General features: G+C 53.5%; 7 protein-coding genes and 1 non-coding gene across 8 annotated transcripts; 4 read left to right on the top strand and 4 right to left on the bottom strand.

Moving 5' to 3' along the window:
• Positions 1–167: 167 nt before the first annotated feature.
• Positions 168–869, top strand: HMPREF1541_06600 (uncharacterized protein; the record flags this gene model as incomplete). The annotated part of the gene is made up of 1 exon (XM_008720930.1): positions 168–869. The coding sequence occupies one exon, from the start codon at positions 168–170 to the stop codon at positions 867–869; it is 702 nt and encodes a 233-aa protein (XP_008719152.1).
• Positions 870–1,410: 541 nt separating this feature from the next.
• Positions 1,411–1,482, top strand: HMPREF1541_06599. Its single transcript has one exon. It is a non-coding gene; the product is annotated as a tRNA-Trp (tRNA).
• A 914-nt stretch (positions 1,483–2,396) lies between these two features.
• Positions 2,397–3,437, bottom strand: HMPREF1541_06598 (uncharacterized protein; the record flags this gene model as incomplete). The annotated part of the gene is made up of 3 exons (XM_008720929.1): positions 2,397–2,590; positions 2,648–3,318; positions 3,373–3,437. The coding sequence occupies 3 exons, from the start codon at positions 3,435–3,437 to the stop codon at positions 2,397–2,399; spliced, it is 930 nt and encodes a 309-aa protein (XP_008719151.1).
• Positions 3,438–4,201: 764 nt separating this feature from the next.
• Positions 4,202–7,147, bottom strand: HMPREF1541_06597 (uncharacterized protein; the record flags this gene model as incomplete). Its single annotated transcript, XM_008720928.1, has 1 exon — positions 4,202–7,147. The coding sequence occupies one exon, from the start codon at positions 7,145–7,147 to the stop codon at positions 4,202–4,204; it is 2,946 nt and encodes a 981-aa protein (XP_008719150.1).
• Positions 7,148–8,180: 1,033 nt separating this feature from the next.
• Positions 8,181–8,938, bottom strand: HMPREF1541_06596 (uncharacterized protein; the record flags this gene model as incomplete). The annotated part of the gene is made up of 2 exons (XM_008720927.1): positions 8,181–8,844; positions 8,916–8,938. 2 exons carry the CDS (start codon positions 8,936–8,938, stop codon positions 8,181–8,183), a joined length of 687 nt encoding a protein of 228 aa, XP_008719149.1.
• A 2,012-nt stretch (positions 8,939–10,950) lies between these two features.
• On the top strand, positions 10,951–11,649 carry HMPREF1541_06595 (uncharacterized protein; the record flags this gene model as incomplete). Its single annotated transcript, XM_008720926.1, has 1 exon — positions 10,951–11,649. One exon carries the CDS (start codon positions 10,951–10,953, stop codon positions 11,647–11,649), a length of 699 nt encoding a protein of 232 aa, XP_008719148.1.
• A 304-nt stretch (positions 11,650–11,953) lies between these two features.
• Positions 11,954–12,410, top strand: HMPREF1541_06594 (uncharacterized protein; the record flags this gene model as incomplete). The annotated part of the gene is made up of 2 exons (XM_008720925.1): positions 11,954–12,145; positions 12,195–12,410. 2 exons carry the CDS (start codon positions 11,954–11,956, stop codon positions 12,408–12,410), a joined length of 408 nt encoding a protein of 135 aa, XP_008719147.1.
• Positions 12,411–13,971: 1,561 nt separating this feature from the next.
• On the bottom strand, positions 13,972–14,625 carry HMPREF1541_06593 (uncharacterized protein; the record flags this gene model as incomplete). The annotated part of the gene is made up of 1 exon (XM_008720924.1): positions 13,972–14,625. One exon carries the CDS (start codon positions 14,623–14,625, stop codon positions 13,972–13,974), a length of 654 nt encoding a protein of 217 aa, XP_008719146.1.
• Positions 14,626–16,078: the final 1,453 nt, after the last annotated feature.

Below are 16,078 nucleotides of genomic sequence, written 5' to 3'. Positions count from 1 at the left end.
TGTAAGCAGCACCTCCAAACTTATGGCACCTCGGGACAAGCCCCACACGTATTGAGGTAGCGAGATCCACGACGACTGCAAACCAGCGTACGTTGGAGAATCTTACCTTGACAGTATGCTTCATAAGCGAGGACACAAGCCACGAAGTCGTTCGCTCCCAATCAGCAATGGCATCCTACACATCCGACGACTGCACAGGCCTGCTTGCTTTCTGGGCTGACATCGATGATCCCGACTACGTGCTCCGCTACCAGCAATGGCACAACTGTGAGCACATCCCCGAGCGTGTTCTGACCGAAGGCTTCATTCAAGGCCAGCGCTACCGGAGCCTCGACAACCGACCTCACTTCCTCATGTTCTACGACACCAAGACCCCCGCCGTGCTCACGTCCGATGCCTATATGACTACTTTGCGCAATCCCACACCTTGGACTAGAGAGGCGCTCGCGCATTTTCGCGACCCAGTCCGTGATATCTTCCAGAGGCTGGCGGTGGCAGGTCGGCCGGGGAAGTTGGCGGCGCCGTATGTAACGTCATTGCGTTTTGATTTGTCGGAGCCTGTGGACGAGGAGAGGTATGTGGGACGGTGGCTCGAGGCTGTAACAGCAGTCGCGAGTGTGAGTAGAGCGAGGCTGTATAAGGCGGATGCTGCGATGGGGAATGCGGCGAATGCGGAGAACAGGTTCCACGGTGGGGGACCGGGGACGCAGGCGTATCTGGCGCTTATTGAGGAGTCTCTGCCGCCGGAAGAGGCGAGTGATCCTGTCAAGGCTGGAGACGCGGCTTTAGAGGGAGATGTGGGGAGGGTGGATGAGGAGTGTAATAGATACTGGCTGGAGGTGGTGCACACGAAGGCTGAGATGGCGTAGGGAATCGTCAATGGCGGCTGCTGAGGTTGAGACGTGACATGTCAGTTCGGAGAATCTTGAGCATCCGCCCAGAGATGCTTGATCGAGTCTCTCAGAGCTCTCTCGCTGTTCTGGGAGGCAACGGAACTGGTCTGATGTTTTACGGAGAAGAAGTGCATCGCAGGCGACATCGTTTCTCGGCCACCATTGGGATGCAACGGTACAACCTCTCTTACCAGATGTGTTTGTTGGAAGACCCCAAGGTCAGTAGTCACGAGGCGAGGCTATGTGTATGAATTATGGCACACAAAGCAGCAGCACCTGAACAAACTGTTTAGCTAATATATGAAGCGGATGTAATTAGGTAACATCACAACATTGCCAGCTCCCTCTCTCGCCCCCTCTTTTCCCACCTATTAGCCCCCCACAGGTAACGTTCTTGGCCCCACCTCTTGGCCGTTCCAGGCGCACAGAGATCTTGCCTATATATATTGGTAGCATTGAAATTTCGCCCAGCAATGGAGCACACTTCATTCGCATCCTTCAGGCTATATGCGTGAACGGACCGCTGGCGCAACGGTAGCGCGTTCGACTCCAGATCGAAAGGTTATCCGTTCAAATCGGGTGTGGTTCAGTCCTAATGGCTGTCTTTTTGCTTTTTGAAGCTATTGCTAGTATGCAATCGGGTCGTTGGGAGCATTGAGTGATGTCAAATGTGACTGTGAGCAATTGTGAGGCATTGGGAACTGCATTTCTGTGATGTCTTGGCTTTGTGGGTCATGCCAAGGATGTCCTTGGGCTGTGAGTACCCCAGAACTAGAGTATCTCACTTCACGGCGTCTTCCCTAGCTGTGACACTATCTTATTGACTACAGAGCGTGAATGTCATAGACTCAGTATGCCACTGAGCTGTGCCTAGACCACCACAGTATAGGTGCCATGTTCATATGCTTTATCTCCAGGAGCTACGCTTCAACCCGCATGTTGAACGGTAGCAAGAGTGATGATATCTAGCATACACTCAATACTCCATTCTGAATAAATCCGACAGGTATAGGCAGTGGGTACTTATACTCCTCTCAAGTCCATTGTCAACAGCGGCAACGTGCTACAAGCCAATCGACGTTCAAGCTGCATTGTACACATCACTTATCTAGTCACCACACAGCCGGCTAGCCGTCTTGTACTTAGGAAGGCTGCCAACATTCTCGGCCGCATCCAAGAAGACTCACCGTGTGAGACCCGAGGTTTCTTCCCCGCAAGATCTCCTCAGCCCCAGCCGCTATACTGACTAGCTCCTCTTTGTTGAACAACAGAAAAGTCCTCAGGTGGCGTAGAAAGCTCGCGAGCATCTGTTACAGTGGTTCGAGCTCACGCTTCAAACGGCAGTGAGACCGTCAACAAGCCGGCAAAGAGTAGTAGCCCAATATGTTCTAACATTAGCTATTGAACACTCTATTCCAAGCCAATGCCACCATTAGAAGTGCCGTCATCCTAACATATATACATTTTCACATGACATCTCACAGGAACCCCTGATCAAGCCGTCTAGCAAGACAGGTCATACTTGGGGGACCCTCCCTCAGCAACACCGAAGCTCGGCACGCTCGCATCCGCGGTGCTGTCCTCCAGCGTATACCACCAAACATTGATGCCTCGGGCGACGAGCGAGCAGTACACCTCACCGAAGTAGGTCTCGGCGTTGGCCACGCTGGGAGTCGCTGCGCCAGATTGAGGACCAGCTATTTTATATTAGCAAAAGCGCCCTACCGAAGAAGGAGAAGAAGGGAAGAACTCACAGCTCGGCCACCCGGTCTCGGTCACCCAGATCTCCTTATCGCCCGCCTGGCCGACAACAGCATCATAGTCGCCCCAGAACGTCGCATTGCCGTTCTCGATACCGTTGGGCTTCGTGTCCTCGAAGTAAGGGAAGCCGTTCATGCCGATGAAATCGACCGCCTCAATGACAGGCGCCATCCAGCCACTGCTGTTGGAGAAAGTGTTGTACGTATCGACGTGCCCGATCGGCTTGCCCTCCAGCGCGGTGCCAGCCAGCCCGCTGCGCACCTGGTTCACATAGTCGGCGACGCCCTGCGGAGTCACACCGGGCCCAGCGTTCGACGCGATACCCAAGTCGGTGATGCGGTAGACATCCTCGTTGCCAACGGAGATACCAGCGACCAGGTCGGTGAAAGCGCTGCCGTGGGCGTCGATCGCGGCCTTGATGGCGTTGACCTCATTGTCCACATTCGGGTTGCCAGAGATCCAGATTCCCAACAGCAGCGAAGTCTCGGTGTTGACAGCCGCGGCAATGGCCTCGATGGGCGCGGTGGAGGTGCCCTGCAGCGAAGTATACAGGCGTGCAGAAGTAAACGCGCCGTTGGTACCGGCAAGGTTCTTTGCGACGTTGAACTCGGTCTCGAAGGAGGCTTGGTTGCGCGTGGCGCCGGAGAGGTCGAGAGCGCCGTAGCTGACGAATCCATTAGTATCTGCTACAGGCTCACAACCATTGCTGAGAACTCACTTGAAGCCCTTGTAAGCGGCCAGCGCAGGGGCCGCAAGGGTGGCGAGAACACCGGTGGTCTTCATCCTGTCAGAATATGGGGATGGTGATGAGTATAGCGAGTGTAGAATTCAATCAATATGGGGAGAGAGTAAGTATCACACGAGAACAGATACAACGAGAATGAACACAGAGGAAACCTGAAAAAAAATCCGTCTTCTGAACCCTGCGCATCCAGCTTCCCTAATAATACCTCTCTCTCTCACACACACCTACCTACCTACCTGTCCGTTGAAAAAAGTATGACCACCCACACCCTCCATCATTGGCACCGACCCTGCGTAAGCGTCATGTCATTACTCTCTCCTTCCCCAATCGGCTCTTTTCGCCTCCAGGATACTCCAGTATTTTCCTCTGGTTGGGGCCCAGGTATGTCTCGGCCCGGGGTGGCAATAAACAACTGGCGCCTACTGTACACAAAACACAACTGCCAGAGGGAAGTAGAATTTTCGCCCATGGAACCATGGAAGACCAGGGGTCAGGTGGATGACGTACCTGCATACGCGGGCGACCGTTGGATGGAAGGCGCCCGACGGTTGCAGCGGGGATCCACCTCCGAGCATTGCCCCTGAAACATCGCCAGTCGATGTCCATTCCTGGGGGCAGGGTTTCGGTTCCAGACAAGCATTACTCGGTACAATAACTATCGGACCCGTCGTTCTTCTGATCGATCGGTACCGTGATGTGTACCTGTCTATCAGTTATGAAACCCGGACAATGTGAACTGAAAAAAAGGTCATGTCCATATTCATCATCGAGATTCGTACTGTAGCTATCCTGAAAAAGTCCTCTAGATCTTGTCGTCCGTGCTGCTTCCCAATGTGTTAGCCCTTTCCCGCATCCTGCGTCCCTCCATCAAGCCCCTCAAGCCTCTCTTTTGTAGTCCAATAACGGAACTCATGTCGCCGGTCCAGACTTCGCGCACCTCCTTCTTCGTAATCTCATTCTCATCTTGTGTTGATTCTGTATCTGTCTGTGAGAAATCGGTCGAGGCAGACGCCGATGTGCTGGTTGATCCAGATTCCACCGAGTCGGACTTCTTATGACCCTTGGTTCCATTCTGCTGATCATTGATCTTCAGAGCAGCGGCCTTATTGCTGAGGGTATTGTCACCAACGGTAGTCGCTTCACTCTCTCGTCGAGCAAGCGAGTATTGTTGCTCAGCACCTGCCGTCGCTCGCCCACCTCCTGCTGCCATTGCGGCTGCATTGAACACTGCTGCAGCGTTACGACCGTCAAGAACTTCATGCAACCGCTCGACCGTAGCTTCCAACAGACCATCAATCTGGTAAGGCCGAGCCATCTGCAGCAGAGAGCAGAGTGTATGTGGCGTGCACAATGGTGCACCCACCGGCGGTAATGCGGACGTGTAGAGGTACTGCAGTAGCAATTGAATGGTTTGAACCATATGTGGCAAGTATAACGACCGTGACCTCAACGCCGCAGGGATATTCGAAGTATTGGAAGGGTCCATCAAAGTGCGGTTTGTCGACCTACTCATCGATCGCTGCGGATCCAGCAAGGCATCGTTTCCAAAAGTACCACCATTCGCGACACTCTGTGTGATGGTAATGGCAGAATTTCGACTTGCTTGCGATTGCATCATCGGCCGTAAGGTAGCTGCGTCGGACATCAAGCCACTCGCATTATCATGTGTAGTAGCCGACTCTGCCATCAATTGATTGAAGTAAGGTCCCCAGCGACGAGCCAGAATGTTTGAATTACAAGGAATCCTCTCTCCACCAATTGCGATCAAGTCCATGTCGGACAGTTCTGTCAGAATCAGAGCGGCTCGTCCCAGCTCTTCCGCAGCGTTGGTATAGGATCTGCCACCCCCCTGCAATACATCTGGAGCTTTGAGTGACGGCGGGATGGATGGCGCAGACACCGATTGATACCCAGAAGTCGGTGCCGTTTTTCGAGGGTTGTCGTACAGACCGAAAGCTTCCAACTCCACCATACAGACGTGACTGAAATTGATCCGACGATGATTGTAATCGTCAACAAGGCTTCTCTCGCGGTGACCAAGAATGACAAAGGTATTCCGTCTGTTCCATAGAACTCCGCGGTTCCAGCTGCCCTGCTCAAAAATTGACACATTGGTGTCGATACGGCCCCATGTCAACGTCTTGAGATCCAGGGCCCAGAGTGCATACTCGTGCTTAGAAGACGTCAAATATGTTCCACTGACCACGAAGTGATTGTCCAAGATACCTCCGTTCGGGAATCGTAGACCGGGAGGTGAGACCGGACCAGCCATAGTCTTTTCGACCATTGTTCCATCCGGTTTGCGGATCTGTAGTTCTAGCTTGACGTCCAAGAAGTTGTAGTTTGAGTAGATCAACATCGACGTGCCCGTTGCCTGTCCAGTGTGCTGATACTGAGGCTCATCTAGCGGAATACCTTGACCAAGTAAATCTGCCGAAAGTCCCGACATAGGCACAACCATGCTCTTGTAGGCACCACATTTGCGGTCCCAAGCAGTTGCGCTCGTCCACTTGAGACTTCGCAGGTTGAATACGTTGATCTGCTCGATGTAGTTGTTGCCACTGTCTTGCCCACCTACCACCACCATCTCAGCGCCACCAGTTCCATCTAGTTGAACACCTAATGTGCCAGAGTTGTCCGAGGTCGCCGGGTTATGGTGGATCGCCGACAATGGCGCATTAGTGGAGGTGAAGACACCTGATGAGGGCAATATCGCAGCACAATGTGCATATCTCCCTTGTGGAGCATTCTCGGTCGTTGAGATCTGTGTCCATGTTCGCGTCGAAACGTCGAATATGTGAATATCGGACATGACAGCCACCTCCGGCTGAGGCTCAGATTGACCAGAAGTGTTGCGAGGTGCTGGTGACATTCCGCCGTAGCAGACCAGCTTGGAGTCACCTAATCCACAAACACTGTGGAAGTACCTTGGTGGTGGTATATCTCCAAGTGGATCAATTTTCTTCCAATGCCGCTTAATCAGGTCCAACTCATATAGGTCCGATGTCAACTGCGGCCTGGTTCGTGAGTGCAGTCGCCCCCCAAATACATATAGCTTATCGCCAAGGATGGTCGTGGTTGCCCCGACAAGAGCATGAGGCTTCTGACCGGTCGTTTTGTGTACGCTGCACACCAATCCAGAGAGATGAGTTGGGCCCGCATTTTGGTTCACAACAGGTGAGATACCAACATTTCCGGTAGCTGGCGCTCCTTGAAACGAATTCTGGCCTCCATCCGTGCTTGCTTCCGATGCTAAGCTGACTTGGCTGCTGTTCATCTCGGCCTTTACATCAGGAGTGTTCGCGGACGAACTCTGGCAAAGGTGTCGATCAATGTGCCGAGGCTCTCGGCGAAGTACCGGTGCTTCTGGCTGCTGAAGCCTGATATCTGGACCAACTGATCGGGTTTCTCGATTGAACGGATGGGCAAAATCAGGGATTACAATAGGTACATGACGTGGAAGCCGAGGAGAAGTAGTACGACGGGCCGGAGGATCTGCGAAGTGAGGTTCAGGCTTCGAAAGAACCTCGTTGGGTTTTGAATCGTTGGAGTGCTCGAATACGGTAGTCGTCGACTTATTCCATCGGAAGGCTAGAAGAGAAGCAAAGAGGTGGTTCTCTGAGGGAGTTTGCCGATCCGAATTCTCTTTTGGCGATGGGGACTCGAGATACGAAGACTTGAAGTGAGAAGTGAATTTGCGCGTGGGTGATATAGACTGATTCGAGCCTTCTCGGCGTAACCTGCCCATGGTGAGTCTCTGTGATAGCCAGGAAAATCAAATAAATCATAGGGGGGGAAATGGTATATAGATTCGGAACAGATTTATGTTCTCGGAGCCGGTTTACGTGAAAACGCCAGCAGACCAGGGAGACATGGTTCAATGTACAAGCCAGAAAACCGGAGAAAGGGGCAGGCGCGGGGTTAGATAGTCGGTGGATTGCAGTAATGCGAAGCAGGCACTGACCTGTAGACAAAGGATGTCTCGGGATGACTCTAGAATCCAACTGGCTTGGGAAATCGCGGTAGTGGTACGCAAGGGTGGTTTCGTTACCGAAGTGGTCAATGAGGGCTTTCGAGATTTGGAAAAGGAGAAATGTAATGGTCCTTCTGTACAGTGAAGAGAAGGTCGACCAGTGTCACTTGAAGTCGAGGTACTGTGCAACAAAACGCTAGGATGCGAAATGAAAATCGGATATATCGTTTTGTGTTGCCCTGAAGTGGTGTTTGAATGAGATCCGAGTAGGCGACCAGTGTTGGCGAGGGGAGAGTGCTTCCGTGGGCCGGTGGGTGTCTTTCGGGCGCCAAGGCAGCGGGTCAGGCCAGGCGCCCGTCCACGCGCCAGTCCGTGAAAAGCAACTACTGCACTAGATACACCGGCCAACACGTTGGATATGCTTTTTCTTATCCCAGCGATTCCTGGGGTGGTTAGCAAGGGTCTGGCATCTAGGACAGAGCCGTCATTTGCGACGCGTGCTACTGGCGTAAGCCAGATGGCTGGGTACCGATAGGCGATCTAGCCGCCTATCTTTCCCCAGCCGGCCGCAATGCAAACGAACCACGCGGCGTTTTGGCCAATCTGGGACGCCGACACGCTAGAAGATACACAGAACACAGAGCCTTAACGGCATACGAAACAGCTGGTAGTATGATTCATTTTTTTAGTCACATATTGATTGTGTTTTCTGTCTTATGTAAACTATCCAATGAAGCATTTGCTGGGTATAACAGCCCTCGACGCCCGCTGAAAACACAGACGTCGCCTCGGCCAACATCAGCTCAATCTAGGCAGCGCTGGTCTTCTCCTTGGGCAGAGGAGTCACGCGCAGGTATGGCTTGATGATCTTGAAGTCTGGGAAGAGGTCCTTAGCCAGGTCGTTGTTAACGCTGGGGTGGACGATGACATCGTCACCAGGAACCCAGTTGATCGGAGTGGTGACACGGTGCTTGTCGCCAGTCTGGAGCGAGTCCACGATGCGCAGGACTTCGGCTGTGTTGCGGCCAGTAGAGGCGGGGTAAGAGAGGATGGTGCGGATAGTCTTCTTGGGGTCGATGACGAACACAGAGCGGATGGTGAAAGCAATGCCCTTGGAGTCGACATTGGTGGCATCCTGGTGGTCAAGCATATCGTAGGCCAACGCAACTTGCCGCTGCTTGTCGCCAATAATGGGGAACTGGAGGTTGCTGCCGCTGATCTCATCGATATCCTTGATCCATTGGCCGTGGCTATCAATGGTGTTGGCAGACAAGCCGATTAGCTTGACGCCTCTTCTAGTGAACTCGGGCTCGAGCTTCGCGAAGGCACCCAGCTCGGTGGTGCAGACGGGGGTGAAATCTTCGGGGTGGGAGAAAAGGACGACCCAGTTGTTCCCGATGAAATCGTGGAAATTAATTGGGCCCTTCGTAGTCTCAGCATCGAAGTTGGGAGCGATGCTGCCCAGGCGGAGACTGCAAAGCGTCAGTGCAGCTCACTTGATGATCAAGGCAAGCCATCGGTGGCGACGGTGGGGTTGGCTTACGGCTCAGGACGTTTGTCAACCATTGTGTCTAGCGGTAGGGTGTAAAGACTCGAGCTTGTCAGAGAAATCGTAGAAGGCAGTGGTGTGATGAAGCGAGGTTCAGATGGGTGTAACTGTTGCGGTGGGGGGGATGATATTTGTATGTCCGCAACGCGGAGCACTTAACCTGGACCCCTCCATCTTTGCCCGCAGAAAAGTCTGGATCAACAACAATTTTGTCATCCACCGGTGCAAGCAACGAGCGTGAATGGCCGTCGTCATCCTCCCACGCTTCTGATTTCTGGGCCTTCGATGATGCCATTTTAGCGCACGGGTCGGAGTTACTTTGTTCCGGGCCAAGAATTGCCATGTCTCGGGTTCAGTTGCTCGCGGCAAGACTCAAGATTGTAGTCAGAGGCCATCTCTGACAAAGTCGTACCACGATCTCCAGATGCCTTATGGAAGCTAGCCGCAATATACAGCTTGTGAAAGCGAGTGGCACCCATCTCGTCTGCCCCCGGGACCACCCTCTTACATGTCAAAACCACCTGAGGTACACCTCATGGCCTGCGAGGTGCGGTAGAGGGACACTCCGTCGAACGACAGCCGCTCGCCTTCACCGATGAGAAGGGCTGCCAATGCGAATGTCTTTGCGAATCTAGCTGTCCATGCTGCTGCTGAGGATGTTGACGGAGACGCATTGTGCCTCACTAACAGATACGATCAGGCTCATAACTTCCGGTTGGTCATTATATGGGTTTGTTTCTGCGACAGCATCGGACAGTGGGCTATAGTCCTACGAAATCCGGCTGCAACCTAGCTATATCGACACGTGAGTAGCTGATGATGCAGCGGCATTACAGGCAATGCATGCCACGAGCATCCACGTTCTGTTGCGTATATTCCGTTGGACACGAAGGTAGGCGAGCCCAGATCGATAGTATTCCTCGGTGGGAGGTTATCTCACTTGCCCAGTCTGTTGGTCCTTGCAGACAGAGACCACAGCCAGACGAGACCATCAAACTCCCCTATCGCACGAGATCAAACATGCATCCATCATCATTTGAATGCACAGAGAGAGAGAGAGAGAGGAACTTGACCTCAACGCCCGACACTTGTGCTCTGTTCCACGAAGGTGGCTCCGGCGACGGCGGGTGATGCGTGTCCTTGTAGTGTGGGCAATTGTATCAACAGCTTTGTGTTCCTGTTCACCTTGGTTGAGGTCAAGAAAAGCGGTTCTTGCAGAACTCGCGTCTCTATCGACGTGCCCCTCCCCGGTGACATGACGGCCCATTCAGATATTCAGAAGTAGCGAAGCACTGTTCGCTAACAACGACATTGGACTCGAGTTTGGCGCCTTTCAACCCCGAAAAAAAGGTCCGCAACCCAGCCGGCAAGGTTCGATAAACGCACACGCTGCCTTACCGTCGGCTCAGTAGAAACAGACCTCTACACGATAGACAGCATTAGGAACGCCGCAGACGTCACAGGTCTACCCTATTCCTGCTGGCGTACCTTCAAGCTCCTCGTCTATTAACGTTCGTCACTGCCCCGAGTCGATCTTCGGCGATCTTTTTAGGGTCTTAGCGATCTGTGCCACGCACAGCCTTGCAAACCCAACCCAGCTTCTGCCTGGTAATTGGTCGAGCGGCACATTCACCCGAAAGCAGTTAGTCTGACCGCGCCCTGACGGATGTTTTCGAGCGAATGATGAAAGCCAAGCGGATGCAAGGCTACAGTTTGCGATATCTTTATCCCAATTTAGGTACTAGGTGGTTCACCCCGAGCGTGGGCAGTATGGCTGGTCCTGCAACTATATATGTGTCCGGGTCTCCCACTTGGAAAGTCCTGTACAAGTCAAGAACCCACCACACAACACCAAACAATCATTGAACCACACACTACACAGCGAATCACTAGAACTACAACAGTCCGCAACATGGCCCAGTCAGAATCACAATATCAAGACCGCACTTTGCAGGTCAACTTTTCCTTTCGCAAGAACACCGTCGTCGTTACCGAGCCCGGCAACGATGTGCCTTTATATGTCGCAAAGATGAACCCCTGGACCATGAAGACTGTCTGGAGAACGGGACCCTCTGCCGCAAAAGCTCTCACATCTGACTCCGACTCCGACTCGAATGTTGCTGAAAGCGAGATTATTGGCGAAGGCCGCATTCACGGTTTCAAGATTGATTGCGAGACGATGGTTCGCGGGCGCCCCATCCGAGTTTCTGCCGCCAAAAAGTTATTGACTCGGTATAACTACGCATCAACGTCATATTCCTCGGACCCTGACAAACCAGAAGTCATGACTTGGAAGTCCAATTCGGCATGGAAAGTTTTTGATTTTGACCTAAGAGACGAGAGCGATCAACTTGTAGCCCGCTTCAACCCGAGATACATGGGCATGCGGAAACTCGCGACTATTGAGATGTTTGGTCCCAAGGCGTGGGACTCGGCGGCCGTTGAGGAAGTGATGATCACGGGTATCACGCTCTACATCTGCATGATCTATCGAACATCCAATTGGGTGCCTCTCGTGGGCGCATTGGTGTCTCGACCGGGAAAGGATTACAAGGTGACCGAAAAAGAAGCCAGAGAGGAGCACGAGAGAAATCTGGCTACCAGTGCAGACGATTTCCTGAATCCCGAAAATGCTAGGTTTGAGGCTCCAGAAAATGTGTGGGATAAGATCGACGAGGGCACGACGATGAAGGAGCCGGCCACCACCAAAGAGACTTCTGTGCACTGAGGCGTTCGTTGGTATGGCTAGTAAGAGATGTTTGTTTGTTTTAGCGATCGCGGGAAAGGTTTAGCAGTTCGAATACACAATTTCTTCGACTTTCAACACGTCGCATTCTCCCTGCTATTTAGTTGGGCGTTGTGGTTGTCAAATGATGTCACAACCTTTATTACAACTGCCGTACGCAAATGTACCTGCATGACTGAACGCATCCACGCCTTTATGATCTGCCCAGACAACTCGTTCAAACATTAAGAGGGCCCGCAATTCTATTGCGAGCCAGAGACAACCTTTCACACCTCGAACCGTCACGATGGACTCCGCCCCACCTCAACCAGATGCTGCTGATCCAAACACATCTAACACGCCAGAGTTGCCACCAGAGGCAATAGCGCTGGCAACACGCTTCTTCAATGCTGCTCGCAGTGGCCAGATGGACATCTTTGAACAGGCTTTGCCGCATGGCTTACCGTCTAATATGACCAACGATAAAGGGGACAGTCTCGTGAGTTGCTCTTCAGTTGTCGTCCGCTCTGGCTGAGATACGAGGCCAGCTCATGCTTGCCGCCTACCACGGCCACGCCCCTCTGGTCAAACTACTCCTGCAGCATGGTGCAGATCCGAACCGGCTGAACGATCGAGGCCAAAGCCCGTTGGCAGGGGTCGTTTTCAAGAACGAGTCTGAATGCATCCAGATATTGCTCGATGGTGGTGCTGATCCAGAGATCGGGGAGCCGAGCGCCCTGGCTGCTACACAAGTAAGTCTCTGATCTTTCATCATTCTGTCTGCGCATTTCCTCTCGCGAACCATCTCTGGAGGCGTGCCGGGCCCTCAGTGGCACCCAGGGTCGGATGGTTGGGGATGTACTTCTGGTTTGGGAGACCCCCAACTCTGCGGTCTGGCCTTCGCCAAGATCGACGCATCGATTGCAACGAGAGCGCCTGTATCCTTACACAGGCATCAGCATACCATTCTCTGTCTCTTCTAGGAGGCATCAAGCGCCTCAAGCCACCAAGTCCGCCACCGGACCCTCCTCAAGCCACGCCACGGATATGCTCTCTGGCCGCCTTGCTCGTTCCCTCCTTTCTCTACACGCCTCACTCAACCAATACCTTTATCCCACGACGACTGCCAGTGTTGCCTGACTCCAGCCCCCGCTTCAACGCCAGCTCATTCGCATGGTTGCTCACCCCGTCGACCAATGGCCTCCTCAAGCTCGGACCCTTCGACCGAAAACCATTAAGGCAACCGCGCTTACCTCAGCCCCGAATGGAACAGCACATTTCCGCCAGGCCCATCTCATCGGCAAACCTATTGGCAACAACCAGAACCTCCCCGTCCCAAACTTTCAGACCCTGGAAAGTTACTACCGTGATTCGTTTGGCTGGAGTAGGCGTTGTCTTGCCCCCCCCCACCCCCCCCCCCACCATACACACCTATTGGCTGCCTCTCTTTTTTGTCTTTGCAGCTCAATACGATACACTTGGCTGACTGTATGTGCGTGTTGCGTTTTTACGTGAGCAGATTTTCAAGCAGGAAGAATACGAGGCGCTGTTCAGAGAGCAGGCTGCGAAGTTGAAGGCAAAGGGGCAAGGGGCTGTGAACGGTAGTGGTAGTGGGAATGGGAGTGGCTGATTATTACATATCGATCCGTGAATTTAAGGGACGGGCATGGAGGATACTGGCTAGCATGACTAGAGGAGAAGGAAATGGATATGGATATGCGGAAGAGATATGGACGCTAGTGGAAGGAGAAGATTGATGGGGTTGAGATTCGTTTGTTGTGCACCTCCTCGTAGAGTATGACTAGTGTAGTGGCGAACCACATCAAGAGTGGATATGGATACCATGCCAGGAAGACCATCTCCTGGACTGCTGGTGTTGCAGCGTGAGCCGCCTGGGGCATCTGAGGAAGACCACCAAATCCCCGGCAGCTTCCAAGCTGGGCTGCCTATCTGCTTTGCCTGCCCGTCTCGCTCTGCCTACCAGAGGCATGTGGCATGTGACAATGCGTGGGGTCGGTGGTGGTGGTGATGAAGACAAGAGTCTATGTCTGCGCGCTGTCCTTCGCTAGGGATCCCGTAGTCCCCCCACCCGCTGGTAATATTGATGAATAGTAATGATAGATGGGAAGTAGTGAAATAATGACATAGCCGTGATAGGCAGACCGCAAAAAAAAAAAGAGCAATCCGTTCTCCCCGAAAAACGCCTCGCTAGAAAATGAGTGGCCGTGATAACACTCCCATTCCGATTCGCATCGGTGGTGGTGGTGATAATAAGAAAAAAAAAGTCGTAAAGCAGCTCAGTTTCCCTCTTCGCCCTCCTCCTCTTCACTGGTACGCATGCGCCGCTGCCCTCTGCCGCTGCACGCGCTGCACCATCAGCAACCTGCGCGCCTCCACGGCCTGTTCCTCGGCCGCCTGCTGCAGCGCCGCCTCGCTCACGGGCTGCACGGGCCGCGGGTAGCAGGCCTGGCACCAGTCGTAGCGGCGGGACTGCATGATGTGCATCTGGTGGCACCACTCGGCCACGGGGCCCGAGGGGTCGAGGTCGAAGCTCGTGCGGCTGCTGCAGGTGCTGACGGGGTTGGAGTGCGTGCCGAGGGAGGAGGAGGTGCCGCCGGAGGAGACGGCGCTGGCGCTGGAGGAGTGGGTGCGCGGGTGGTGGGCCGAGATGCTGCCGTGGGGGCCGGTGTGGTCGTCGGCGAAGCGGACGCGGGGGGTGGACGGGTGATGGTGGTGCTGGGGGGGCCGGGCTTGTGACGAGGCCATCATGCTGCTGTCGTGGAAGGTTGGGGCGGGGTGGTTGTAGGAGTGGTAGTGTTGTGGCCGGTTGAGGGTCTCGTCGGGTTGGGTGACGATTTGGGCCTGGCCGTGGCCGGAGGCGGCGATGGCGGATTGGGAGGGCCGCCGGAAGCCGGTGAGGTGGGGGATTGGGAGGAAGCGGTGGTGAGAGCGTTTGTTGCTGGAGCTAAAGGTTGGCATCGTGAGAGATGACTGTCGTCGATGGGTGGAGGGTGTCCTTGTAGGCGAAAGACGGTTGATGGTTTAGATGAAGATGGATATGCTTAGTGTGACGCTAGGGCGATATAGATAGGTTTTCGTGGGTGGTTGATTGCTCACGATGAGTGCAATACGTGGCGGATGGCTGATGACGTGGATTTCGAGCGTGATAAGGCTTATTCAGTTGCCTGGCAGTCCGGGGATTCGGAGGTAGGTGTAAGAGGGTAATTTTGTGCGTGGATTTGTGAGAGTCTTTTGGGGCACCGGCAGCTCCGGGATGTAGTCAGCGGGACGAACAGGCGCCCGAAAAGCGAATGACGGGGCAATCAGTGCACAGAGGATGGGACCAGGTGATCTGCTTCGAGAACGAATGACTTCCAACAAGTAAAATCAACGATGCCTGTGGAGAGAGCGAAAGAGCGTGGGGTGGTATAGAGGGGGATAGTGGTATGAGAAGGGCAAGAGATCAGCAGATTCTTATGTTTTGTAGAGGCACTCAAGCTTCAACAGGTATGTGGATCACTGGATATCAACATCGTCTCGATCAATCGAGAAGCACGAGCTTTGCGTAGGCACATGCTTAGCTGGTAGGCGGTGTTACACCTAAGTCGCACGGAGAGGCTCCAGTGGATGAGGAGCCAGCACTGAAGCCAGCCAAGCAGAGCCGCAAGTCTTGAAACAGGGGTCTGCTACGCGTATCCAACGGTCCAACGGTGGGACAAGCGTTTGACCACCTGGCACTTTAGTCTTCGGCAGCAATAAGAATGGCATACCCAATGCTACGGTAATGTGGTGGCGTGCAAAAACTTCTCAGATAGGAGGGTGTAGTCGAAGGGAGGCGGAGGCTGAGCAAGCTGATTTTTGAGACTGAGAAAAACGCCGCAGCCGTTCGAGTTCGAGTTTATCGCCGAGTTTCAAGTGGTCCAAAAAGTCCAAAAAGTCCAAAAATACCAAGAGGCGCCAAGCCCGCAGGCTCCGTGGCATTGCCGGTCTCAAACTTTGCCTCTACCCACCTTCAACTTGTACATCTGCACAATCTGCGGCATCGAGACCGTACCTATCTGATAACGGTCGGTGAAAATTGCTACAAGTGCCACACCCATCACTTGTGGTCGGCCCATTTGCCGTCGTGCTGAATATGCCACATACTCCGGAACCCATCCGGTGTTGATCACACAGTAGGTCCGTTGGCGCCGGTGAAATTATCCGCCCAACACCGCTCAAGAACCGCCAACAGCTGCCTTTGTCGACCAGAAAGCAAACACCCGGTGGTGACTGGATGTCGGAAATGTTTGCCAACCTAGTGATTGCCTAGACTCGCCAGAGGAAATTCTCGAAGAATCTGATCGCTGAAAATCTACTGCAATGTACATGATCGCTCCTTAGAAGAGATCTCACAGTGAGTTCCCCCCACAGAAACGCTCAGACGTTCAAG

This window comes from Cyphellophora europaea (assembly GCF_000365145.1).
Source record: "Cyphellophora europaea CBS 101466 unplaced genomic scaffold supercont1.6, whole genome shotgun sequence".
In the NCBI taxonomy this organism is placed as follows: Eukaryota; Fungi; Ascomycota; class Eurotiomycetes; order Chaetothyriales; family Cyphellophoraceae; genus Cyphellophora; species Cyphellophora europaea.
The sequence above is the reverse complement of the archived record's forward strand: the minus strand, read 5'-3'. Positions and strand labels throughout refer to the sequence as shown.